A 27,924-nucleotide genomic window follows, 5' to 3' on the forward strand; every position below is an offset into this window, starting at 1 on the left:
CAACATCAGCTACCATTCAACATAAATTATGGCGTAACATCGTGAAATAGATGCAACATAACCTGCAATACAACATCATGAAAACTGCACTGAATATGAACAACAATGCAACATCGTGAAAATTATACAACATAACCGATGCAATATCACGACAATGCGACGCCACATCATGCGATGCCACATCATGACGGTTATGCGACGCCACATCATGTCGGTTATGTGACGCCACATCATGTCGGTTATGTGACGCCACATCATGTAGGTTATGTAACCATGGTGCAAGCAGAATCAACAGTAATGGCTTTTCAATGACAACAATGGCAATGTAATTTAAGAGGACCTTTCAACATGATACAAACATGATGAAACTATAACATAACTGACGAGTTATTTATATGATAAACTTTCAAACGCAATGACGTCAAACACTCAAAGCGGATCAATACGTAACCACCATTAACGAATATATTGATAGTTCTGATCCTTCAAATCGATAAAACTTGAATATTCCTATAAATGATTAAATCTGAAATATATAATTAACAGGCTCGGGTTGTCATAAATGATATACCTACAAACAATTAACTTGTGACTATAAACAGTTTAAAAGTACGACAAACATTTGAAAGAGCTTAGAAATTATAGGCTACAACTGGATTCGCAAACAATTAAAAAAAAATCACATGCAACTAAGGATCAAGATATAAAAAGAACAATAAACCTATATTGTGAGAAAATAGACGTTGCTTTACTGCATATATATAGGCCAATTAAAGAAGAGACGGTCTGACTAAGCAAAATCAGTGACTTTTTCCATGAAAGTGTTCTGATACTTCTTAAAATATTTTTTTTAAAGTTCTTTAATGTATTTTGTTCATCTATGCCAGAGCCATAATTTTATACAACGTGCTATCCGGTCCCCAGCTTCTTCCTACCTGGCAATCTAGAGTAAGGCAAATATGATAATTTATGATTAAGTGAAACGAAATTTATCTTTTCATATATCGCACAATTATTTCGAATAATTTGTAGACCGGTAAGTAATAAGTAATGCAGACCTTCCACTAGAGTCACTAAATTCATTATAAAAGTCAAATAATTAAGAACAAGATTGCTTCATTTGTAACTTTATCATACTCTACACGCAAATAATAAAGCATAACATATTTTCTTAGATTTCTTGCATTTTGAATATCTCGAGAAACGTCGTTTGACGATTTGCTAAAAGGATCATTCTTTTTAAATGAAACACCAAATAGTTATCGTTAAGCCACGAAAAACTTTTACAATTACACCCCAACTTCACAGTGCTTGTAGTGGATTCCAGCAGCTTCAAGTGCGAGTCCACAATTAATTGAACTCGAGTATAGTAAAGCCCTGGTAGGTTCGATTAGTTATTTCACAGTACTTGGTCACAGCTTAATTATTCTAGTGCGCGTGCGCGCTACAATATTGGCATTACTTTCCAAGTGAACGATACCTACATAACTGGACGTTGAAACTTAGAGTTTCATATAGTCTCTGTACATTTGCAGTTTCACAGGCTAGCTGCGTAGCCAACTTATTCTGAGCCTGTCACGGCACTCACAAGCGCGCTCACTTTCTAGGTACCTACATGACTATACTCCCTGGTGTGTTGGTCCGCCCAAAAAATAACATCATGAACAACCGAAAAGTTCTTCATAATAGTGTAAGCAATCCACGCACACTACAATACTGCGTATTTGCAGGCAAATGCAGTTCTAGTAGGTATTGTCTTTTCCGAGAGGCTCTAAAAGGGTCCGAATGTAATGCTTTCTAGCAACACTGATGTAAGAGTTGGAGTTGTCTCTCTATAAGACATTACAACAACACATTTCAAGCTATCCTTTGTTGTCCTTCTATGATCTGATTTTTTCTATGGAAGAGACCTGTGAACACAGTCTAGTAAAACATTTTCATAAATGACAAAGAGAAAGCAAATTTGATATGTGGAAGGCTACTCAAGATTTGTTCAAATGATAAATCTTAACCGTTCTCTCTTTCAATTTGAAAACAATCCACACACACACACACATAAGTCAATAGCCGTATGAGTTATGAAACTATACACGATTAACATAAATACATAAATGACTAATTTCTACTAATGACGTCATTGTGATGAAATCCGAAATTTCTTCGTCTTCCAAAGGAGAGAGATCAGAGGTAAACTTAAAAGAATTTGTGTTCGGTGTATGTATACTCCTCATTATAATTCAGTTGAAGTTTGTTGTCTGCTTCCCATACATGACCTAGTAGCCAAAATGTCTTCTGAAATCCTTTTCCCTGAACGGAGAAATACAAAAAAATATACGGGAATTAATTAATTCTATAGTTTAACAGCATAGGCAAGTTTCAATTAAACTTTCAGTAAGTATTAACCAATCTCAATAGATTTAATCAATATATGCGATTGGTTCCCAATAAATTCGAAGTAGAAATATTCCACATGAAAAATGTGTGACGTCACCATACAGGCATTGTCGGTCTTACAGTCATATCTTTCCATAACTCGTCGTTATCTGTCGTGACGTCAGAGGACAATCAAACTAAAGAAATTCTGATCAAAGGTATACTAAACTAAACTTGTTTCCCCTTCAAATCTGTGCAAAATTTTCAGGATGTAACTTGGTCGTTATGATACAAGATGAATAAAGTATGGGGGGGGGGGGGGGTATTTAGTATGGTATACGGTAATGTTAGGTTTGGTTTCCGTTCACAATCAATTCGTGTAAACACAATATAACCAGTATAAAACTAAATCATTCTGTTTTTTTGTGTCCTCTTTTCCTTGGCGGAGGAACTTTGGTATTCGTTTAGTCTGTTGCATGATGCTTCCGTCCAAACTGTTATAAAAGGCTTTTCTCTTTTTGTTTTTGTTTTTCAGTGATCGGATTAATCGCATCAAGGCTAGATCAGGAGGGTGTAAGTATACCTCCTTGATTCAGATAATCATAATGTCTTTACCAGCGTGTGTGTTCATCAGCTATTCATCACAGTATGCAGGAATTTATCTGCTATATTGTTATTCAAATTAACAGCTATACTGCCATACGGAAAGATTAAAGACTGGTTTATCACATCTATCGACGCACTGTATAGACCTACACGTGCAGGCCTGTCTGTATACAGCTGTGGGCTTAAAGCATATATAGCCGTTATAAGCAGACGACAACTTAAACACTACTTTCAATGGGACTGGGGTTGAGAGTGGAACAATTTGTTTGTTTCACAGGCTTTAGTTTGGGTTACTTTTCTTAAATAGTAACTTTATTTGCACACTTTGGAATGGATTATCTTCTCCACAGTTTTGGTACTGAATACCTTTATGTTAGTACCAATAATATACATAAAGATATGGACAAATATTCCTAACTGCGGTTTCCAATGGAGAAATATTATATGTCTTATACTATGGACAGAAAATATAACCGGAATAACTCGCGTTTATTCCACATGTATCAGTCAATGCGAGGCTGATTGGATTCGTAAATGAATCAAATACAGGATTTTGGAACTAAATACAGGATTTTCGGAACTAAATACAGGATTTTCGGAACTAACTACAGGATTTCGGAACGAAATAAGGATTTTCGGAACTAAATACAGGATTTTCTGAATTGAACACACGATTTTCGGTACAAAGTACACGTTTATTGGAACTATATAAGTAAAGGATTTCGGAACTAAATATGGAATTTCGGAACTATACACGGATTTTCGTAACTAAAAACATGATTCTTGGAACAAAATACACGTTGTTTTGGAACTAAATGCATGATTTTCTTGTGTTCTCAGAGTGATTAAATTCATAACGGAACCTGCGTAGATCAATTTGCTGCCGGGTGCAACCCTTTGTCCAGATAAGGAGGCTCTCTGCCCATATTGTAAGTAGATTTTATTGTAAGTAGATTTTATTGTAAGTTAGATTAATCCAATTTGTATATGTATTCTCCAGATATTCATAGATACATCCAGTATGTTCTTGATGTAAGCCACATGTATTCATAAATAAGCATAACCCTAACCCTAATTATAAAAGTTTACTAAGCCACACACATACATAGGTAAATAAATTATGTAAGTGATGTAAGCCACACATATTCATAAATATAAGTCAACTATAAACGTTTTTTAAGCCACAGATATTGGAAGGTAAAGATATTACGTCAGTGATGTAAGCCACACATATTCATAAATATGTTAGCTATGTTAGTTGTCTAAGACACAGATATTCATAGATAGGCTAGACGTGTTTCGTATGCATGTATGTATTTTAAGCTACATAGATTTATATGCTTCTAAATTTAAAGGAGATAATATAGAGACTAGCAATGAGCATACAATTGCTAACAATTTTAATAATTACTTGTAAATGCAGGTCCTACACTTGCCAGAAAAGTAAAAAACAATTGCAAGGCAGAACATTTTATGCACAGTAAAAATTCGAACAGTCCTTCTATATTTATTTATCCAGTAACTGAAATTTTGAAAAAGAAATGTTAAAATTAGTCAATTCAAGTCTAACCCCCCCCCCAAAAAAAAAAACAGCAGGATATGATAACTTTAAACTTGATATTGTTAGGCAAGTTATACCTTTTATTGTTGAACCTCTGACGCACATTTGTAATATTTCATTCAATACTGGCATTTTTCCAGAAAAATTGAAGATTGCAAAAGTTATTCCAATATTTAAGAAGGAATTAGACACTAGTAGCTATGATAATTACCGCCCTATATCTTTGCTATATCATGTTTTTCTAAAATTATTGAACGCCTTATGTTTGATCGTATTTATAGCTGTCTTAGCAAATACAATATTTTGTATAAAGAACAGTATGGTTTTGCCCTTGACCATTCAACTGAACTTGCTTTGGCAGATGCTATTAACAAATTGTATACTGAAATTGACCATAATAAAACATGTATTGGCGTCTTCCTTGATCTTTCCAAAGCCTTTGACACCATCGACCACAACATTTTATTGAACAAATTATCCTTCTATGGTATCAGAGGAACCACGCTTAACTTGTTAGACAGCTATCTTTGTAATATATATCAATATACCTCATATAAGAACTCAAAATCTGAACTGGCTAAAATCACTTGTGGGGTACCACAATGATCTATCTTGGGCCCCTTATTATATATTATTATATTATTATTATTATTATATTATTATTATTATTATTATATTATTATATATGTCAATGACATTTGCCAAGTCTCTAAACTTGCAAACATTATTTGCTGACGATGCTAATAGTTTCTTCCATTCTGATAATCTAGACACATTACAAAGTACTGTTTCTAATGAATTAAGTAAATTATATGATTGGTTCACTGATAATGAACTATCTATCAACTTTGAGAAAACTAATTATATTGCTTTCAACACTGATAGAAAATTTCATTGGGATAAAGACATAATAATGAGCGGTAAAATCATTAATCATATGTAACTACTACGAAGTTTTTAGGTGTTGATATTGACTATAATTTATCATGGCGCAACCACATATCATCGATCTGTAAAAAAGTCACAAGAAATATTGGAATACTTTCGAAATTGAAGCATTTTTTCCCCCACATATTATACTCAGAACGCTTTATCAAACTCTGATCTTACCACACTTAACATACTGTACAATTATTTGGTCTGGGACACACGTGAATCTTGATCACCTTAGCCAACTCCAAAAAGGAGCTATTCGTCACATTACCCCATTCCGCACCACGGGAACACACTGGTCCGCTATTCAAGAAACTAAACTCGATGATATCATCAAAATGTAGCTTGCGGCTTTGCTTAGAAATCATGGAATGGGTTACTGCCGGAAAATTTCCAGTTTTATTAATAGTAACAAAACTTTTTATCACTATCAAACGAGACATACTTATAATGCACATCGTATTTTTTTACCGTACTACTATATAGGAACCTATAGCTTTCGTAACCGTATAATTAAAACATGGAATTCCCTTTCAGATAATATAAAGACCAAAAAGTCGTTGAGTTTATTTAAGAAGTATTTAAGAAAATACATCATCACAACATACTAATACGGTCATTATGCTATATTTATATATATTAAGTAATTACATGTATAGCTAAATACTTTATGAACTATGACAATGTTATCCTGTCTAGTTATTACTCCTTAAAGTATCTCTATCATTCTGCTAATTCAACTTGTATTATATTTTTCTTCTTTACCAGGGAGTCATCTACTCTGTTAAGTCAATTCAGGCTTTATAGAAGACTTCCTTTCACATTGTGCTTTTTTTTTGTGATAAAACAAATAAACAAATAGGTAAAGCTATATGTAAGTGATGTATAAGCCACAAATATTCACAGATAAATGAATTTCGTATGTATTTGCAGGATTTTCGGAACTAAATACTGGATTTTCTTACGTTCCAGGAGTCTGAATGGATTCACAATGGAAAATAACTACATGATTTTCTAGCCTTCTCGGAGTGATTGGATTCATAGAGGAACCTGCGAATATCAATGAACTGCTTATTCATGGCAACCCTCTGCCCCGGATAAGGAGGCGCTCTGCCCATACGCCGTACCGAACACAAACAATCAAACGGCGCCATTTTGAATACACTTTTGCTTTGGATCAGTTTATTTCTAATCTAAGTTGTGTCGGATTCTAGTTTTCAATCGTGGTGATCGACTGATCTTTTACTTCGCCGGTCTGTGGTAAGTATCTAGGGACAGTAAGGGGACCGAGGGGAAGGAAGGGAACAGATGAAGAAGAAAAACCGTGAGTATACTTTTTCTATTCTAAATGTTCCGGATCATCTTACTAACACTTGAAGAAGTCGCATTCGAACGAGTTTATTTAAATACACCAAGACCCCAACAGAGACCCGTTTAAATAATTTATTCAACGGATATAAAATAAAGTTAACGAATAACAAATCCCAACACAATTCTAACTAATTATTTGTAATTCCAACTACTTCTAACTACTTTTGGGCAAGTTCTGCCATTTAATCTATCGATAAAATAGTGTGCTTTAAATTCGGACTTTGGGGAAATTAAACAAATATAATCGATACAAAACATGCTACATTACTTAAGTGGATCAACTTAAACCAGCGATTATTATATAAGAAAACTGACATTTAATTCTCCTTTAAGAGAGAACAATGTTTAACCTATGCATCTGTACCTTGATTTCAATCTCTCCACGTTCTTCAAATTTGAAAACCACGAAAGTATCCATTATTTCCTTTGCCTCGTAGCTCACTTGTATCTTCATCGCTGATGGTGAAAAGAACAGATTAAGGATTTTTCTGTACACTAATTTTTAATTTGTTTTTACTGCAAGCGCACGTTTTCCAACGGCGTTGTATCCCGTTCACAGTTCCTTGCGGGATAGGGCCTTCAGTGGAATAACGACCTTCCTTACCAGTTTCGAACCTCTGCACATACAATCAGCGTCCATAGCCTAGTGGTTATATTGTCCGCATATAAAGCGGGAGGCCCCGGGTTCGAATCCCGGTGGAGGCTGGAAGTTTTTTCACTGTTCTGGATTTCCCAACTCACTACGATTTCAATTATATATATATGTATATATTTATATATATATATAGGTATATATATATATATATAGGTATATATATATATATATATATATATGTAGATATGCATATATATATGTATATATATGAATATATGTTTATATATATATGTGTATATATGTATATATATATATATATATATATATATATATATATATATATATATATGTTGATACTAGATGAGACTAGTGGAACACTAGTAGTTGACAACTACTAGTGTTCCACTAGTCTCATCTAGTATCAACATATATTCCGCTCTGTCCAATGGACATAGAGCACTCTGCGCCAAGATAGACGCCAACCTACTCTATATATATGTATATATATATATATATTATATATATATATATATATATATATATATATGTATATCGGCTGTAAATAATTTGTTTGGGGGTACATATTATGTAGCTAAAGGCGCTATTACGATATTACATAATTTTGGCCAAAGTGCTTTTATGAAAGTATGTCGGTTGAGTATAAGAGTTTTACACAATTATCCACACCGTGCCTCTCTAGGAAATATCCGAAAGAAATGTTCTCCATTGTGAAGGATATATGTGTAGGAAGTGTGTTCTTTTGCTCATGGAAATGCACTTTCCAGACCTAACTGTGGTCATTTGGTAAAAGATTATTTACTATACAGTACTATGTGGTTGTAAGGTGGACGACATTGTTTCTTTATTTCAATGACTTTAAACTCCGACATCAACTTTTCTCAACCACACCTCGACATTAAACCACACCTTATCTCCTCTTAACGGAAAGAATGGCTTAGATATAACTTAAAACGTGCGCATTTGATGCACACGTGCATCAAATGCAAAATAATTGCGAACGGAAGCTCACGAAAGGGTTAATACAGCCCGTGTATTTATATGTACAAACGCACTACCGAACGGCAGTTCCATACCTGCCGATGTCGATTCCATTCTCGATGCGGTATTCACGGTATCACCAAATAGACAATACCGAGGCATTCTGGAACCGGTTACACCAGCTACAACCGATCCTGAAAATAAAACAGTGTCAAGTTGAATTAGCTTGTGCACTTCATCGTCAATGTAACTATACAGTTATCTACTTATCACAAAATTGTTTTATTCTTGTCACAAGTTGTTTGTATTTATGTTAAAAATGTAGGCTTATTGATGTTCTATTGTTGTAGTGTATATATTCATACATACAGCTGTTTTGCAATTGTTGTCGGCCACATATCCATAGATACAGCTGTTATGTTAGTGTTGTAGGCCACAGAAATTCAAAGATACATCTATTATGTTAGTGTTGTAGGCCACTTATATTCATAGGTATATCTGTTATGTTAGTGTTGTAGGCCGCATAATTCATAGATACAGCTGTTATAATAGTGTTATAGGCCACAGATATTCATAGATACAGCTGTTATGTTAGTGTTGTAGGCCACATATATTCATAGATACAGCTGTTATGTTAGTGTTGTAGGCCACAGATATTCATAGATTCATCTGTTATGTTAGTGTTGTAGGCCACAGATATTCATAGATAGGCCTACAGCTGTTATGTTAGTATTGTATAGGCCACATACATTCATAGATATATCTATTATGTTAGTGTTGTAGGCCACATATATTCATAGATACATATATTATGTCAGTGTTGCAGGCCACAGATATTCATAGATTCATCTGTTATGTTAGTGTTGTAGGCCACATATATTCATAGATATAACTGTTATGTTAGTGTTGCAGGCCACAGATATTCATAGATTAATCTGTTATGTTAGTGTTATAGGCCACAGATATTCATAGATACATCTATCATGTTAGCGTTGTAGGCCACACATATTCATATATACATCTTATATGTTAGTGGTTTAGGCCACATATATGCATAGATATATCTTTTATGTTAGTGTTATAGGCCACAGATATTCATAAATACAACCGTAATGTTAGTGTTGTAGGCAACAGATATTTCATAGATACATCTATTATGTAAGTCTTGTAGGCCACTGATATTCATAAATACATCTATTAAGTAGGCTGGGTGATATAGATCATATATTCATAGATACATCTGAAATGTATATATTGTAAGCTACCGATATTCATAGATGAAAAATATTTAAGTGAAGTAAGCTATAGATATGCCTAAATAAGTTAGCTAAGTAATAGTTGGAAGCAACAGATATTCAATAGATTAATATGCTATGTAATACATCAAGTATGTGATGTAATCCAGATATACTCATAAGTTATATTCATTAATAACAACATATAAGTGGTGTAAGCCATATATATTTATAAATATGTTAACTACGTTACTTTTGTATGCCACACATATTCATAGATTAATCCTATTAGAAAGTATTCTAAGCCACAGATATTCATAGATTAATCTGCTATTTAAGCCATGCTTTTTCATAGATAAATATGGTTCGTATGTATTCTAATTTACAGACATTCATAGATAAATACATTATGTAAGTGGTGTAAGCCACAGATATTTATAAATATGTTAACTATGTTACTTTTGTAAGCCACATATATTCATAGATTAATCCTATTCGGAAGTATTCTAAGCCACATATATTCAGATTAATCTGCTATGTTAGCCATGCTTTTTCATAGATAAATATGATTCGTATGTATCCTAACTCACAGACATTCCTAGATAAAAACATTATGTAAGTGGGTTTATACAAAAATATTCATGACAAAAAAATATTTATAAGTAAACTATGTTAGTTTTGTAAGCCACAGATATTAATAGATTAATCCAATTCGTTAGTATGCTAAGCCACCGATATTCATAGATTATTCTGATATGTAAGCCCCATACATATTCATAGATTATTCTGCTATGTAAGCCATACATATTCATTTATTAATCTGTTTCGTATGTATTCTAAGCCACACATATGCATAGATAAATCCATAATGTAAGTGGTGTAAGCCACAGTTATTATAAATATGTTAACTATGTAACTTTTGTAAGCTACAGATATTTATAGAATAGTTTGTTTCTTACGTATTCTAAGCCAAATATATTCATAGATAAATCCATTATGTATGCTATGCAACCCACGGGTATTAATAGGTAGATTAACTATGCAGGCTTTATCTTCATCGTATTTCTTTCGTGTGTTTACGTCTGTATGTTTGTATGTTGTATGTATGTATGTATGTGTGTACGCATGCGTGTAAATGTAAGTGGTGTAAGCCACAGATATTCATGTATAAGTCGACTATGTTAGTAGTGTAAGCCACAGATATTCATAGATAAATATGATTCGTAAGTATTCTAAGCCACATATATTGATAGATAACTCTGCTATGCAGGCTATACATACTCATAGAAATAAAATGTGATTCATATGTATTCTAAACCACATATATTCATAGATTAATAATTTATGTATGTGATGTAAGCAAAAGATATTCATAACTAAATTAGCTATGTAACTTTTCTAAGCCCCGGATATTCATAGATAAATCCATGTTAGGTTTGTAAGAAACAGATTCATAGATGAATCCATTACCTCTGCAATGTAAGCTACAAAATATTTTTGAAAGGTATGTTAGTTTTGTAAGCCACAGGTAATCATAAAGATAAGAATCTGTTTCCGTATGTATTCTAAGTCACATATATTCATAGTTAAATCCAATTTGTATGTGATGTAGCCAAATATATTTATAGATTATAGATTAATCGATACTGTAAATGGTGTAAGCCACATATATTCATCAATAAGAAGACTATGTTAGCTTTTGGAAGCCACATATATGCATAGATACATTATGTAACTAATGTAAGCCACATATATTTTTAAGTAAATTAGCTATGTAAGTATTGTAAGCCATAGATATTCATGGATTAATCGATAATGTAAGTGGTGTAAGCCACAGATATTCATACATAAATACATTATGTAACTGACGTAAGCCACATATATTCATACGTAAATTAGCTATGTACTGTAAGTATTGTAAGCCACATATATTCATAGATCAACCGATATTGTAAGTGGTGTAAGCCACAGATATTCAGAGATTAATCGATTCTGTAAATGGTGTAGGCCACGTATATTCATAAATAAGAAGATTATATTAGTTTTGTAAGCCATATATATGCATAGATAAATATATTATGTAACTGATGTAAGCCACATATATTCATTAGTAAATTAGCTAAGTACTGTAATATTGTAAGCCATAGATATTCATAGATTATTCGATAATGTAAGTGGTGTAAGCCACAGATATTCATAGATTAATCGATACTGTACATGATGTAAGCCACATATATTCAAAAATAAGAAGACTTAGTTTTGTAAGCCACATATATGTATAGATAAGTACATTATGTAACTGACGGAAGCCACAAATATTCATAAGTAAATTAGCTATGTACTGTAAGTATTGTAAGCCACAGATATTCATAAAGTAATCGATAATGTAAGTGGTGTAAGCCACAGATATTCATAGATTAATCGATACTGTACATGATGTAAGCCACATATATTCAAAAATAAGAAGACTATGTTAGTTTTGTAAGCCACATATATGTATAGATAAGTACATTATGTAACTGACGGAAGCCACAAATATTCATAAGTAAATTAGCTATGTACTGTAAGTATTGTAAGCCACAGATATTCATAAAGTAATCGATAATGTAAGTGGTGTAAGCCACAGATATCCATAGATTAGTCGATAGTGTCAATGGTGTAAGCCGGATATATTCATAACTAAGAAGAATGTTAGTTTTGTAAGCCACAGAGATTCATAGATAAATACATTATGTAAGTGGTGTAAGCCACACATGTTCATAACTACGTTTAACTATGTTAGTATTGTAAGCCACATGTGCATAGATTAATCCTATTCGTAAGTATTCTAAGCCACAGATATTCATAGATCAATTTGCTATGTAAGCCATGCATATTCATAGATAAATCCATTATTTCAGTAATGTATGCTACAGATGTTCATAAAATAAATCCGTAATAAAGTCATATATATATACATAGATTAACATGTGACGTAATGATTCTAAGCCTCAGATATTCATAGATTAATCATATTCGTTAGTATTCTAAGCCTCAGATATTCATAGATTAATCTGTTATGTTGGCCAAACATTATCATAGATAAATATTATTCGTATGTATATTCTAAACACAAATAGTCATATATTAATCCGTTATGTATGTGATGTATGCCACAGATGTTTATATATCAGTTTGTTTCGTAGGTAGTCTTAGGTATTAATAGATAAATTCATTATGTATGTGATGAAAGATACAGCTATTAATAGTAAAACAATCCCTCGTGGGGGTCTACAGAGCACCACATTTATGTGTCCCCTGTGGGACTCCCATAGGGTGCAGCCACAACCGGCGCACGGAACTATATTTACAAGTTACCTCCCAAGTCCCCATTTATACACCTGGGTGAAGTGTGGCAATGTAGTTAAAGTGCCTTGCACAATGACACAACGTAATGATCTTGTTAGGACTTGGAACATGCAAACCTTAGATCACACCACCTATTTATGTAATGTAAGCCGCATGATATTTAATATAAATGTAACAGGTAAGTGATATATTAGGCCACAGATAAGTTCTTCAACAAATTAAATATGTTTTATAAGCCACCGATATTCATAGATAATATTTTAAGCCTCCTATATAGGTAAATCCATTACGTATTAAGTGATGTCCGAAGATATGTTTCGTAATTATTCTAAGATACGATATTCATAAATAAATAAGCCCCGTTGGTTTTGTGGACTACAGCTTTTTTCAAAGAGATATATAGAAGGTACGTGTTTCAAACCTCAGATATTCATAAATAAAATGTGATACGTAAATGTTTAAGCCACAGATATTCATAGCTAAATCTTTAACGTAAACTGGTTAAGATAAATTAGGTAAGTTTGTTATGCAAGTGTCCTTGGTCACAGCTATTCATAGATAAAAGAACTACGTTAAAGTTTTGGAAACACCCCAATATTCACGATAAATCTTTTAAGTATGTGTTCTAAGCTATTGGCAATATTCTAAGATATTGGTATAGATAACTATGTTATGTAAATCGTTGTATACATACAATGGATAAACATTGCGCGTTTCATTTTAGAACTGATATTGTTTTTTAGACTATACTTGCTCCGTGGAGCGTTATCCTTACCTGAATGTATACCAGCCCTGAGTTTCAGCTGGTAATTTGGCAGATGTCTGACTGTAAAGTTTTCAACTCTTCTCAATAGCGCTATCGCCATATTGGCAATTTCACGAGCGTGGAAATCACCGTTCCTTATCGGCAGACCGGAAGCTACCATATAAGTATCACCAATGGTTTCAACCTGCATAATGAAAAACACAAAACAATACAATTTTAAGATCAGGTATAGGTCCTACATCGCTATAAGGGTTTTAGGGAACACATACAGATCGTCGTGTAACAACCCCCCCCCCCCCAAATAAATAAAAACCTCCCTCCATTTTGTAAAGAAAACTGATGTAATTATTTACCTTGTAAACGTCAAAATTCTCTATGATGTTGTCGAAACACATATAGAGATCATTCAACAATGTCACAACCTGTAAGAAGAAACACCGAAAAAATTATAAAAGTAAGCAGAGAAAATTCATCAAAATTCTGGCCATTTTAGAAAATATTCTACTTCCCGCAAGCATGTGTTCAAACCCACATTAAAGTGCCTATACAGTTAGGGAAAGCTGGAATTATAATTTAAAATCCCACTTTTCATACGATATTTCGATATAACAGATACATCATATAGATCTCTTTGATCTTGTATTTCCAATATTATGGCATATGACCATGTTTGTTGTTGTTGTAGGGTATAGGTGCATTAATTAATAGGGTTTCGGCACATGTATTATTGGGTACATAGTAATTTCACCGAGGTCCGCTATAGAACCCATTTCATTCCCCATGCACCCTATAGCTGCTTTATATAAAGTTAACGCTGAGTACCTGCATGGGAGAGCTTTTCGCTGATAGTTTAGTGAACTCTACTATATCACTGAAATAAATTGTGACGTATTCATATGTCTCGGGTACAACTGGCTTTCCTTTCTTCAGCTGGTCTGCTACTGATCTGTCAAGAGAGAAACATGTTTTTTTTGGTAATATTTGATACAAAATAAGACTTAAGGCAGAGATTTATACACTAATGTCGTAATCGTCATTTGCGATGTAAAACAAAAAAAAATTCGCTGCGAAATCCACATGCACATGCGCACTCGAATTCAGCAAAGAGAAGAATGTGAATTCGATTTTATTTCGTCATATATCTGATCGATTTTATTTTGTCATATATCTGATCTCTTGTAGAGTTTGCGGCGTCAAGTATGTTGGCGAAACCAAAACCACCCTCAAGAAGCAATTCTATGGTCATAGATCCACAGTCAACACCATGAAGACTGAGACCCAAGTTGGTGAACACTTTAACCTTCCCAACCATACCATTAACGACATGTCCATATACAGGGGATTGAATCCTTAGGTAGCCGTCCTGACCTAGTACGAATCAGCAGAGAGAGGCTGTGGATGCAACGCCTTCGCACCATTCAACCTCATGGGCTCAACATTCAGGAAGGACATGACTAACTTTTCTTCTATTCCCCCTCCTTCTCCCCTTGCCCCCCCCCATCACTCCTCTTCTCGTAGCTCTCTTCCACCCTTTTTTCTGCACACCTTTCTGTCTTTGTCCTTCTCCAGTTTATTCCCTACCCCCTTCCCTTAATCCTCTCTTTGTCCCTCCACTGTTTATCTCCCAACTCTTCTCTTCCCCTGTTGGTTTCTTTCTTTCTTCTCTCCATCCCTTGTCTACTAATCCCCTTACATATATCTCTTTGTGTTCACCATGCTCATTAACCTGTCTGTATTCTGTGCGTGTTTTTGTCCCTTTTGTTACTGTTACTTGTCATTTAGCCTTTGAAGAAGATCCTGCTAGGATCGAAACGTCAGGCCAACTTACTTTTACACATTCTCCTACACAGGCTATGTAGTGGACAAGCAGTTTGCTAACAGTTTTATTTGATTTTGATTTTATTTCATCAATCTTCATTTTTTTTATGACTGACGTCACAAAGTACGCTCGTTAGGCTGGTCTTATTTGATCACCCCCGATTTTGGGGCAAAAAATGTGGCTAAACTTTGTCCCACACCGCCTACTACTGCAAGTTTTCTTTTATGGTTCTTTATGGTGAAATTGAAGCTTAAAACTTTTTAGGCAAAATTTCAATGCAAAAAAACCAACACTCGTGGTTTTAATCTGCTGTTACCTCGGCAACACTTCATATAGCAACCTCTCTGATCTCTTCTTCTCTTCCAAAAACGCTGCAGTTCTCTCCTCGACGATAGCTTCCAGATTTTTGGCGTATTTCTCCATCCGAAAAAGAACGTTGTTGGTGTAGTTGGCCTTCCTATATAACGGAAATTAATACGTGGCGAATACAGTAAACAATGTTTGTGAACTGTCATTAGTAGACACATTAAAGCGGGATAGATAAGAAGCTCCAGAAGTGGTATACGATACGTGTGATAGTTTGCATATGTGTTTCTAAACATTTGAAATCTTAACTAGTAAAGTATCTTCCATTCCTATAGTATTCCGTTTCCACCGCTACATCCTGTGGAATTTCAAATAATTAATTAACAATTTGATAAAAAGTGTGTACATGAAAATATCTGCGCTTCACGTGGCAGCCGTATACGCTTCTCACACAATGAAAGTGGCTTATACAGTGTCCTGGCCCTAGTCACACCCACACACAGACGCATGCGCACACTAGGGGCTTTGAGAGCCAGACCTCGCCCGGGACAAACCTATTACCGTACCCCTCTGTTATTAAAGTCGTCAATAGTTCATGTAAATGACGACATTTTCCATGATTCAGAGAGTATTTATTATTTGTTTTTCTCTTTACCTGCTGATTGATTTCATAAACGTGACCAGAGCTGACGCGGTTGGTCGTTCCTCTGGTTTCTCTGACCAACAACTGGTACAGAGTTGAATCACGTCTTTAGTTCCATCTTGTTCCTGACCGAAAGCTGGTCTGAATGCCGGCCGCTCTCTGTTCTTGACACGGTTCAATATCTCTGCCATTAGACATACGCATTTGAGAGCATTCGGTTAAATGTGTAACTTATTTTATCTCCTCCCCCCTCCCCACCCCACTTTTTAACTTATATTATACGAACCATGTCAACAAGGGAACAATTGATTGACGTATCTGGGTTTTTTTATGCCATTTCATGTAAATATAAAATGTTTTAAGCCCAGCCAGTCGGTAACATTGTTCAATGTTATAGTACAATTCTAGACGGTACTATCATGCAACTCTTCAAAACAATCGTACTATCAGTATGAACCTAACCTTGTAACCTTTTATCCTAAAGACCCATGATTTTCATGCTTCCCATACTGTCAGTACCAGTATTGTCAAAGGTTACATCAACATAAACAATGGGGGAAGTGACAGAATAGGGCGCCAATGCTTTGAGTCCCAACATAGCTATAAAATACTTCTACACGTCTATAAGTAATATACATCATAATAGTCTGTGTATAAGCTTATTTCATTATTGGCTAAGGCATCTTTTATCGGGAGTAACCTGGCCTTTTAATTACATGTTTATTTTTTAACGTATCATTTCCATTGTGAAACTGTTTGCCATATTCCAATATAAGATTACCTGTGACGGTCATTCGCCCTGACTCAAATTCAAAGGGTCCAGATCTCAGAATAATCTCCTGCATAACAATACCAGCGGCGTACATATCCCCAGACTTGGTGGGGGACGATACCTCACCCCTAAGATACTCAGGGGGCCGCCAGAGGAGCTCTAAAAACGGAAACAAAAGCAAACAAGAAGATAACAATGAATATGAAACATATTTTTGATTTACGCCGCTTAATTTTGATTGGATTACTGGTGTTCCGATGGGAGAAATGATCACAGGAATAAGAAATTCCTTTAATTTTTATAAACGGTTCTATCCATGAGGCTTCCTGGTACAATTAGACTGTATGATATATTCATATCTTGTTCATTATCTTTCTCAGATCAAGCTTATAGCCTGTCTGTGTACGTCATGTTTCTAACAAAAGCTCTCAAATTCCACCGTTTTTTTGTGCAAGGTTGATTTGTGATACTAACTGTTCAAATATGTTTCGCTATTTCGATCTTCCTCTTCCCCGTCTCGAAGCTTGAAGAGGCCATAATCTGTCAATTTTAGGACAAAACGGCTGTCTATGACGCAATTTGATGACGTCAGCCTACCGTGCATGCCGATTGTACTACCATGTAGAAAGTTTAATCCCTGAAAAGGAAAGATGCATTCAGAAGAAATGAAATAATAATAATAAATAAGTTCTTAATATATCACCAAATTCCAAAAGGCCTCTAGGCGCTTTACAAAACCTAAAACAAAATAGAAACAAAAAGACAGAGAAATCAAAGGAATAAAAACTCTAGAAAACACATAAACGAAAATTAAACAGTATATGTAAAATAAGAACACAAAAATCTTAAAACACGAGAAGACTATAAAACAGACCAAAACCTTTAAAGAAAAAAATGAGTTAGGGACCGCCTATATATACACTTAATGGTACCAATATAAATGTAAGGAATCTACTGAGGCAAAACCTGTGCACAGAAAAAACAATGCATTTCATGACTACAGCAAAATTATTGGCACCCGTTTTTACTTGCAACATTTCCTACAAAAAGAAAGTGAAAAAAACTCACATAGATAGAACAGTTTTCCAACATCCCTAAGAACACCTTTCATAATTATGTTGGGTTGTGGTTCATCAGAACACCTTTCATCATTATTGTGGCTTGTAGTTCATCAGAACTTCCGAAGGTTTCAGACAGTTGTAAACAATTGCACGAATTTGAGTAAATTACACACGAAAACAGAATTTCTCAAGACAGGTTTGACAAAGATGTAACCTTTTATGAGATACATATCGTTTGATCTTTACGTCGAAAGGTCGTCATGTATCGAACGTTACCTGCGATGACTTTCAGTGACGTCACACTTTCTTAGGCGGGTAATTGAAAATATTGTATGCAAGAAGACGATCATTCACCCTAGCAACTGCAATTTGATATGTTGATCATGTGTACGTCTGCGCATAACTATACATCTGCCATAGGTGATGGTGATAACCATGTTAACCAATGGTTGTGAACTGTCACCCGTTGCAATGACTTCCTTATTGTACACAGACAGATAGTATGCCGATCTACAAGTCTTCATATCTACATATCGATCTACAAGTCTAAGAAGTTCTTACCCAGAAGATATCCGTCATTAGGGAGTATTTAAACGCCCATTCGATCTTCAGAGAATCGTTCTCAAGAATATCCTGAGAAAAAGAAATATATTTTCCAGTCAGGTAGACATCATGGGGCATATATAATCATGGTGACCCAGTCATTATAGTTATACGCAAATCACATTAATTAAAAGTCAAATTTGTCGAAAATTATAAACAGATTGGTTTTTCTTCTTAAACCTTTGCCTCGGAAGGAAACAAAAACAAAGAGTTGAATCCAAAAAAAATATGTGACCATTTTGAGTCTCTCAATGTATTCTGTTTTAAAGGTACATAAAGCACATAGCTCGTGTTTAGCAATGGAGTGAGGTAGGAAAGGCATTAGTTTCAGCGGCCAATAAATAGTTCAGTGTGTGGTAAAGTATCATAACCTGATTATGAAAGCAAACCAACCCTTACCTTATCCTATTTATACTTTTGGTTTATTTCTGGTAATTCTTGATTTGGTCAATTTTTTCATGTTTCTTGTGTTTTCCCCCACACTCTTATAGCATTTTTATTTTTTATTTCTATATTTCTGATAATTTGTCAGTTGCTATATCTGCTTTCTTTGGTTCATTTTCTTGTTTCTAGTGAGTTTTTTTTCCACACTCCTAGAGAGCCAATTTCTTACCTTGAGACTTCCCTTTGAGCAGTAGATCATAATATAACATAAATTTGAAGAGTCCGTACAGGCGCCAACAAAACGATTCACATTGGTATGGTCAAGTTCACGCATCTGTAATCACGAAACGATATACAACAAATAAAAATGTTCATTAATCTTTTTTTAGTTTGAATTTTCAGCCAAATTGATGCATACACTGCAGTAAAGAACTGTTAAATAAGTCGTAAAAAGCAGAGATTGTCCTGAAGAGGAAGTGTCTCTGAACGTCTCGGTAGCCTCATCGAACCCCCCCCCCCTTTTCCAGATGTGGGTAACCACTGTAGTATAGAAGATAGTGAAACTTACGATAGTCAACTCTTCCAATATATCTCGGCTCAAAGTCAATACGTTTTTGTTGATTTTCTTCACAAGCACATCTCTGCCCTATACGTAGTTGAAAGGAATAAATATTAGTTAACAGAGAGAAGAAAGAGCAAGAAACTTGTCAAACATTAATATTTCTTTAAAGAGTCTCTTCTCGGGTCGCAGTGCAAAGCTTGTTATAGTAGCTAGTACTTCCATGAGTCCGGTAACATCTTTCTGTCATGATAAAGTAGCCGATAGATTCACTTGAAAAAAAATACAAATGCAAAACCCCCCCAAAAAGGGGGCGGGGATGAAATATAAGATAAATGAGTTCCTGGTCAGGAGATGTATCGCTCGAAAAGCGACTTAGCCTGACCGAATTGCCCGCAACCTTTAACGGGTTTGGCATAAAAAGTAACTTATGTTTTATCCCCCTCCTTTTTTGGAAGTTTCTTTCATAAAACTGCCATTTTAAAATAATTTTAATATTAAATTCGAAAAGAATTCCCAAAGAAAACAAAATTTCCAATTAAATCAGTATTCCCATAAATTCATGATGACAATATCTTATCATTTATGTATATAAAGTCTAGTACAAAGTATTGAGCCACCGCAGCATGAAAAGGTTTCGTTGACGAAATACTGTGCCCATTTGCCGGTTTCCCCTGTAGAAAGAGAAAGAGGAATACCAGTGTAAGTTAGAAATCGACTGTCCCTTTTAATTATACGCAGCTCAAAGCAGTATCCGAGCTTTATTCAGCGTCAACAATCTAGTTTTGGTTATGACTGTTATTATGATAGGCGCATATTGGTGCTATATGTTCATCAATATCGATCTCTTTCAAATACGACCATCAACGTCACGGATACCACACCCTCCTCCCCTCCTACCCCTCCTTCCCATCTCCTCCCCTAAACGAATAGAGCTTTTGAAATATTTCGTTTACTTTCAGTTACTGGCGACTTTTTCCTGCCAAAATGTAAATATTTGTTTGCACTAATTGTTTAACATAGGTTATGACACAATGTGTACTACTTGATCAAGGTCACCTATAGTGTGTGCCTCTGTTGACTGTTGTGTTGGGATCTCCGTTTATAATTGGTAACTCCTGTTTTGCGAAATCTAGTTCAATATTGGAATAGCATACTTACAGCGTCTCCACTTAACTTCGACAAGTTGCTTGAAATTCTTGTGGTTGTAAAGACGAGATCCTCGTATTTGACTTTCCATAACATTTTCATGACTTCTCCTTCTCTTCGCATGCGTCTATTTTTAAAATGAAACAGTAACATTTTTTTTAAGTCTCTTTCTAAATTTTTGAATAATTATCAGTTTGGAATCCATGCAATGTCAGTATAGGTGTAGTTCTTTTCTCAAATATGGAATGAGGCCTTTTCAAGTTTCATGACATGAGAATAATGGCAATTGTTACCAGTGGCGTAACGATGAACCTGGGCCCCGGCTCCTGGCCCAAAGTAGCCCCTTATCAGGAGGTCCAAGCAAAGGGCGTCCGCAGAAGTGTTCACAAGGGGGGGGGGGGGGGAGGGAAGAATCAGCGGATCATGTAGGTGTAACACACTACTCGATACTATTTAAGCGGAGCGCCACCATCAGTTGGCGCGGATCGTAGCACGATTGTTTGCCAAAAAAATACTCCTACAGATACTTCCCGGGCGTTTCAAGTTGCATTTACACATCGGTTATTTTCAGATCTCATGTCTTAGGATTTTGACTTTCAATAATTTCAGTAATGCATCAGTATAGCACGGTTCTAAACTTCTAGCCCATAGGAGTTACGCTACTGATTGTAACCGTGACTACAGGCCAAGTTCGGAAAAGCTTTCCAAGGAGAACCGACGTTCTAAATTTACAGTTTCTAAGTATAATCGCTACAAACTTAATTTATCAGAGGGACACAGACAGTACCTGTAAACCCAAGCAAATAACAGGACACTGGCGAAAGCAAGAGTCAGAGTTGTTACAAGAACCACAGCAATCGTACCCCAGCCTGGAAAATAAAAACATAAGTCCTCCCATTATACATGGGATGTACTTAATTTAAAGAGAAACTACACATTGATTATATATGAAACACAAAACTTTTCGTTGGGATTTGACCTACCGATCAATATATTGCAGACATTACATCTTCTGATTGGTCTAAAAGGACCGTCCTATAGGCATGCGTTAGTCTCTTGGGTCAGGTGAAGTGGTATCAGTCACGTACACATTTGTACTTTAACCGTATACTGTATACCGTATGCTAAGTCCGGTAAGAAATACCAACATACCTTCGTTTCTATGACAATCTGGTTTCTCATTGTAGAATCCACATCGAGGTTCATCTGGTGGAGGATTATATGCTCCCGCAGGCCAAAGTATTTCCTTTCCAGGAACTGCTTGAAATATCCCTGCCGATTCGGCTAGAAAATACGCCACTACCTGACGTACAAAAAGAAAACGTATAGACCCTTTCTTCTTCAGGGCGTTATAAAGTCTAAATCATTGTTAAAGTGTGTTAAAGTTTACCAAGACTACTGTAGTGCAACGGTGCCTAAAAAAATATGTTGCGCGACCAGTTAGGTATTATATTATTGGGTATTATTGCATACCGTGTTATTTCGTTGTTTATTGTGTTAAATTGTTTGCATACTGTGTTAAATTGTTTGCATACTGTGTTAAGTGTTGCATATTGTGTTAAGTGTTGCATATTGTGTTAAGTGTTGCATATTGTGTTAAGTGTTGCATATTGTGTTAAGTGTTGCATATTGTGTTAAGTGTTGCATATTGTGTTAAGTGTTGCACATTGTGTTAAGTGTTGCACATTGTGTTAAGTGTTGCACATTGTGTCCAATTGTTGCATATAATGTTCAATTGTTGCATATTGTGTTCAATTGTTGCATATTGTGTTCAATCGTTGGTTATTGTGTTCAATCGTTGGTTATTGTGTTCAATCGTTGGTTACTTCTCTCTATTATTGTTGTGAAAGTATATTCAAACTCAAAATAAATTAGTTAAATTGTTGCATATTGTGATAAAATTTTGCATATTGTGTGAAAGTGTTGCACATTGGTTCAATTGTTGCATATTGGTTAAATTGTTGCATATTTGTTCAATTGTTGCAAATTTGTTAAATTGTTGCATATTGGTTAAATTGTTGCATATTGGTTCAATTGTTGCTTATTGGTTCAATTGTTGCACATTTGTTCAATTGTTGCACATTTGTTCAATTGTTGCACATTTGTTCAATTGTTGCACATTTGTTCAATTGTTGCACATTTGTTCAATGGTTGCACATTTGTTCAATGGTTGCACATTTGTTCAATGGTTGCACATTTGTTCAATGGTTGCATATTTGTTCAATGGTTGCATATTTGTTCAATGGTTGCATATTGTGCTCAATGGTTGCATATTGTGCTCAATGGTTGCATATTGTGCTCAATGGTTGCATATTGTGCTCAATGGTTGCATATTGTGCTCAATGGTTGCATATTGTGCTCAATGGTTGCATATTGTGCTCAATGGTTGCATATTGTGCTCAATGGTTGCATATTGTGCTCAATGGTTGCATATTGTGCTCAATGGTTGCATATTGTGCTCAATGGTTGCATATTGTGCTCAATGGTTGCATATTGTGCTCAATGGTTGCATATTGTGCTCAATGGTTGCATATTGTGCTCAATGGTTGCATATTGTGCTCAATGGTTGCATATTGTGCTCAATGGTTGCATATTGTGCTCAATGGTTGCATATTGTGTTCAAATGTTGCAAATTTTGTTAAATGGTTGCATATTGCGTTGAATCGTTATACATTGTGTTGGATCGTTATACATTGTGTTGGATCGTTGAACATTGTCTTAAACTGTTGTACATTGAGCTTAATCGTTGTACATTGTGCTAAATCGTTGTTCATTGTGTTAAATCGTTGTGCATTGCGTTAAATCGGTTTGGCACATTGTGTTGAATCGGTTTGGCACATTGTGCTGAATCGGTTTGGCACATTGTGTTGAATCGGTTTGGCACATTGTGTTGAATCGGTTTGGCACATTGTGTTGAATCGGTTTGGCACATTGTTTTAAATCGTTTTTTGTCCCTCCTTCTTCTGTATGCTCTGCCTATTAACATAACTTGACATGTTGCTGTTACTCTTTGCATCTGTTCCAGATACTTGATTAATGGACTATTTGCGCTCACCTTCAATATTACAGCTTCTCATCTTTCTGGCTATGGACTCTCCAGGCCAGTTACTTGTGAGGCATATGGCACTGTGGTCCCTGTACTGACTGTTGCGTGAAATGTGGTGTTATGTTTTGGATTGGTCACCTTGAGAACATTGACAGCCTCTGCTTTTTTAGTGAAAGTCTCGAAACGTGAGGACATAATCGTTTCTACAGGTACGTGCCTTATTTTGTGGTAGTTTGCTAAGTGTGTGATATTAACAAGGAACCGCTTTTCCGCATTTGGCATAATGGAAATCTGTGCTACTCTTGCAAACAAATGACTGTATTGAGAGGATTGTGGATGATTTCCACTGCAACACATTATAAGACAGTCTAAACATGCAGGTTAAACTTTATAACTTTAAATGCCTTGCCTTTGGCATGAGTTACGAGGCACTTGACGTTCTGTTCGTTCATAACTGTACATCATTTGGATGCTCACATCCCCCACCATTTTGCTAATCTCCAATATTGGCCTCTTTGCTTAAATTTGCTGGACAACCCTCATGGCCTGGACATGTGTAACTTTTGACGACTTCTTCTTTTCCTTTCACCCATTAAGCACAACTTGATACTGTGATGGAAACCACTTAACCAATGTCTCAACAAGAACCCTCTGCATTGGCATGAAGGAGCTAAGGATTATTGTATTGGCGATCATACTCGGCTAGAATTTGTAAAATCAGTAAACCCCTCTTTTCTGTCATATCATTGTCATTCGTTTCATTACAGGGTGATTGACTGACTTTGCAGTATACTGACAGCAGACGTTGGTAGAGAGATGCTGCTGAGCAATCTACGAGCTGCACTTGAACTGATCGAAGTCTGACACAAGACTAACTACACTGTTAAGCTAGGGATTCCTGCCAGGTTTGTCACGTTTGGTTACATTTTTGTAGAGGGAGAAGAGCGCAAGTTCGTAGCTATAGAGAGTGCATACAAAACATAATCCTACGAACTTCCACAAAAACATTGTATAAGGAGCCCACCAGGTCCGCGTTGCTTGCCTAACTGTGAGCCATCATGCCTTGCACTATGATATCAGTGGCGGAGCTAGGGGTATTGGTCAAGGGGCGAGAATGGTCTGTAGGAGCGCCATCACAGGTTGGCGCGGAGCGTACAGAATTCTTTTGAGTAAAGATACTTCCTAGATCGCCGGAAATGACCCTTTCCTGGCCTTGCTAATTTGCAAATAAACGAAGAATAAATTATATAGGTGTCATCGCCAACAAAATGTGACAAATGTCAATAGGTAGATGAGAGCGCAATGAAAAAGGAAATTATCGCGAATAAGTAAAAAGTGGTAAAAAGCTGAAAAGGGCACCAGCAGTCCATTTGAGTCCATCGGGGGGGGGGGGGGGGGAGGGGCATCCGCCTCTCTGACTGTATGGACGCCCCGCCACTGTATGATATTATCTTACTCGATTCTGCACTGTCAACTTGCAAAGTTACCAAGCTGCATGCCACCATCGGTGCTAGGTCTGAGTATCATTGTATCTCGTGATGTAGAGTTAACTTCTCTCTCATACTATTCCTTAATGAGCCTTTCATATTCAGGTTTGAAAGATAAAAATGGTGCCATAACTGCGTCGGAAGGTCTAGTCCATATGATGGACTAATTCGAGTTTAGAGCTCTGTTTCAACAGCGCCTTTTTTTTAACAGCGCCCTAGATACCATTTCAAAGGCCAGTACACGCACGGCCTTCCTGAGCATATTCGCCCCGAAGTCTGACAAATTGCCTCTGAAAAGTATTGCCAAAGTAATTGCTACATATTTCTCTCTCTTGTCAGGGGCCATAGTTAATTGCTAATGCTTACTGGATGCTGGGAGTAATCGAAGTTTCAGAGGGTCTGTCGTCAGGAACATTTGCAAAGACACAGAGCATCAAACAGTGGAACGTAACTTGAAAAACATTCTCTGGACACGGCAACATCTTAGACATGAAGTAAATACCAGTCAGGCTGATGGAATCACCAGGGAATCTGTCAAACATTGGGGACTTGCTTGTTCAGTATTGTATTATTGTAGTTTAGTGTTGTATTGAAGTATAGTATTGCAGTATTATGCTACCGTAATTAACACTTTGTAACATCACGGTACATATAAATCAGGATCAGCTATGTCAATTATAGGAGACGCGGAACAAAAACGTAGCCATGGAAGGTATTGTGCTGTGCTCCTTTGTAGCAATCAACCCTTATAGTACTCCTTAATGTGATAATGGAATGTAACCACCACGTTCCTGGTGAAGCTATACGTGAACAAGAAATCCAGCTACGTGGTACATCTGTCTAATGTTTACCGTTGTAACGGATTGCCATAGAAAGTAACTTTTGTTATTTCTCCTCCTTTATGGAAGTTTCTTTCATAAAATTATCATTTAATTAATTTAATTATTATTTTATTATCTTTAAAATTATAACGGTGACCACCGAATGCAACCAGTAGGAGGCTCTGACAGTAAATGAACCAATAGTAGCAAGAGTTCGTGTCATTCTGACACGTATACAGAGTAAGTATGTCTCAACAACGTTATCAACCAAAGCTATAAGGAATTCTTCTCAATTTTTATCGAGGGCCCGTTTTACGGGGTACTTTTTTATATGAAACTCGCATCGCTTCGAACTGACAACGGGTTAAATAATACGTCATTTGCACATGTGAGCCCTTCACGTGACCCTCCATGGTTGGTAGTTTCCTACTGTGTATAATGAGACATCCATATTGTGGATATTTCGATGTTTCGTACGCTTTCAGAACTGTCCGCTCCCGATTGACTGCCCCTCTCAAGCTTATAATAACTGTCTGCTGTATAGACCCCAACTATAGCACGCTATCATGGAAAGTTTCTTGAGACAACGTAATCGACCTGCCTTGGTCGTAAAATGACCTCTTTTTACCAATTAGTCTGAAACGCCTGCCACATATTTTTTCTTGTATGAGGATCTTTGTGTGTCTACGCTGTAGACATGAACATATTTCCACACAGTGTTTACACAAAGAGCATAATGGTCTTAAGAAGCTATGCAGGCTAATTGCAGAGCCTGAGGTCGATTTACGACCGTGTTAGGTCGATTACGTAATCACAAAACTTTCCTATATAGCGTGCTATAATTGGAGCCAATAAAGCAGATATTTAAGGGTAGAAAAGCTTTACCTGGTGTACCCCTTGGCCAATATATCATACGTTTTGGTGAAGTTAAGTAGCAGATATATTTGCAGTTCTCATACCTATCTGTAACTGTCGAGTACGGTCAATAACTTGTTACTTGTTTATCTTAGACCTACCTCGAACTTTCCAGTAACAGTGTCTGTCATATCTGAAATGAGATAGTCGGAATCCCGGTCGCCATTTTCTTTAATTTTCACTTCTCCGAAAACTCCTGTTAAAAGAGAAAATGTACAACGTATTTCTGTACATACAGTTTATCTTAGATCCCGTCGTACACTGCCAGACTGATCACGACCCGATCGTCGTGACCTAATTTTCGATTGTTGTGAAGACCCGTGGACTTACAACTGACCCCTCCTGCACAGTGGCCACTCCTGCACACTGACCACTCTGCACACTGACCACTCTGCACACTGACCACTCTGCACACTGACCACTCCTGCACACTGACCACTCCTGCACACTGACCACTCCTACACACTGACCACTCCTGCATACTGACCACTCCTGCACACTGACCACTCCTGCACACTGACCACTACTGCACACTACCAACTGACTAATCAGCACACACAACTTTAACGACC

General features: G+C 36.0%; 2 protein-coding genes across 5 annotated transcripts in view; one reads left to right on the forward strand and one right to left on the reverse strand.

Annotated features, from left to right (window-relative positions):
• Nucleotides 1-973: 973 nt before the first annotated feature.
• LOC139961543 (atrial natriuretic peptide receptor 1-like) lies at nucleotides 974-22,278 on the reverse strand. Its single transcript, XM_071960805.1, has 17 exons — nucleotides 22,236-22,278; nucleotides 21,871-21,952; nucleotides 21,096-21,210; nucleotides 20,540-20,608; nucleotides 19,944-20,021; nucleotides 19,605-19,709; nucleotides 18,950-19,021; nucleotides 17,802-17,964; nucleotides 17,337-17,486; nucleotides 16,568-16,739; nucleotides 15,923-16,063; nucleotides 14,610-14,733; nucleotides 14,141-14,209; nucleotides 13,797-13,971; nucleotides 8,534-8,632; nucleotides 7,209-7,300; nucleotides 974-2,307 (listed from the first exon to the last, which is right to left on the reverse strand). Exons 3-17 carry the CDS (start codon nucleotides 21,204-21,206, stop codon nucleotides 2,194-2,196), a joined length of 1,734 nt encoding a protein of 577 aa, XP_071816906.1. The 5' UTR covers nucleotides 21,207-21,210; nucleotides 21,871-21,952; nucleotides 22,236-22,278; the 3' UTR covers nucleotides 974-2,193.
• LOC139961547 (galactosylceramide sulfotransferase-like) overlaps nucleotides 3,173-27,924 on the forward strand; it is a 37,416-nt gene continuing 12,664 nt past the window's right edge. The window contains exons 1-3 of one of the 4 annotated variants that reach the window (XR_011790911.1): nucleotides 23,767-24,338; nucleotides 24,897-25,034; nucleotides 25,956-27,446. The gene's annotated coding sequence lies outside the window, so the exon portion shown is untranslated. Of the gene's footprint in view, nucleotides 3,909-6,406; nucleotides 6,798-23,766; nucleotides 24,339-24,896; nucleotides 25,035-25,955; nucleotides 27,447-27,924 lie in introns of those variants that run through there. The other 3 variants (XM_071960811.1, XM_071960813.1, XM_071960810.1) reach the window with 3 other exon arrangements.

Source organism: Apostichopus japonicus, chromosome 20 (assembly GCF_037975245.1).
Source record: "Apostichopus japonicus isolate 1M-3 chromosome 20, ASM3797524v1, whole genome shotgun sequence".
In the NCBI taxonomy this organism is placed as follows: domain Eukaryota; kingdom Metazoa; phylum Echinodermata; class Holothuroidea; order Aspidochirotida; family Stichopodidae; genus Apostichopus; species Apostichopus japonicus.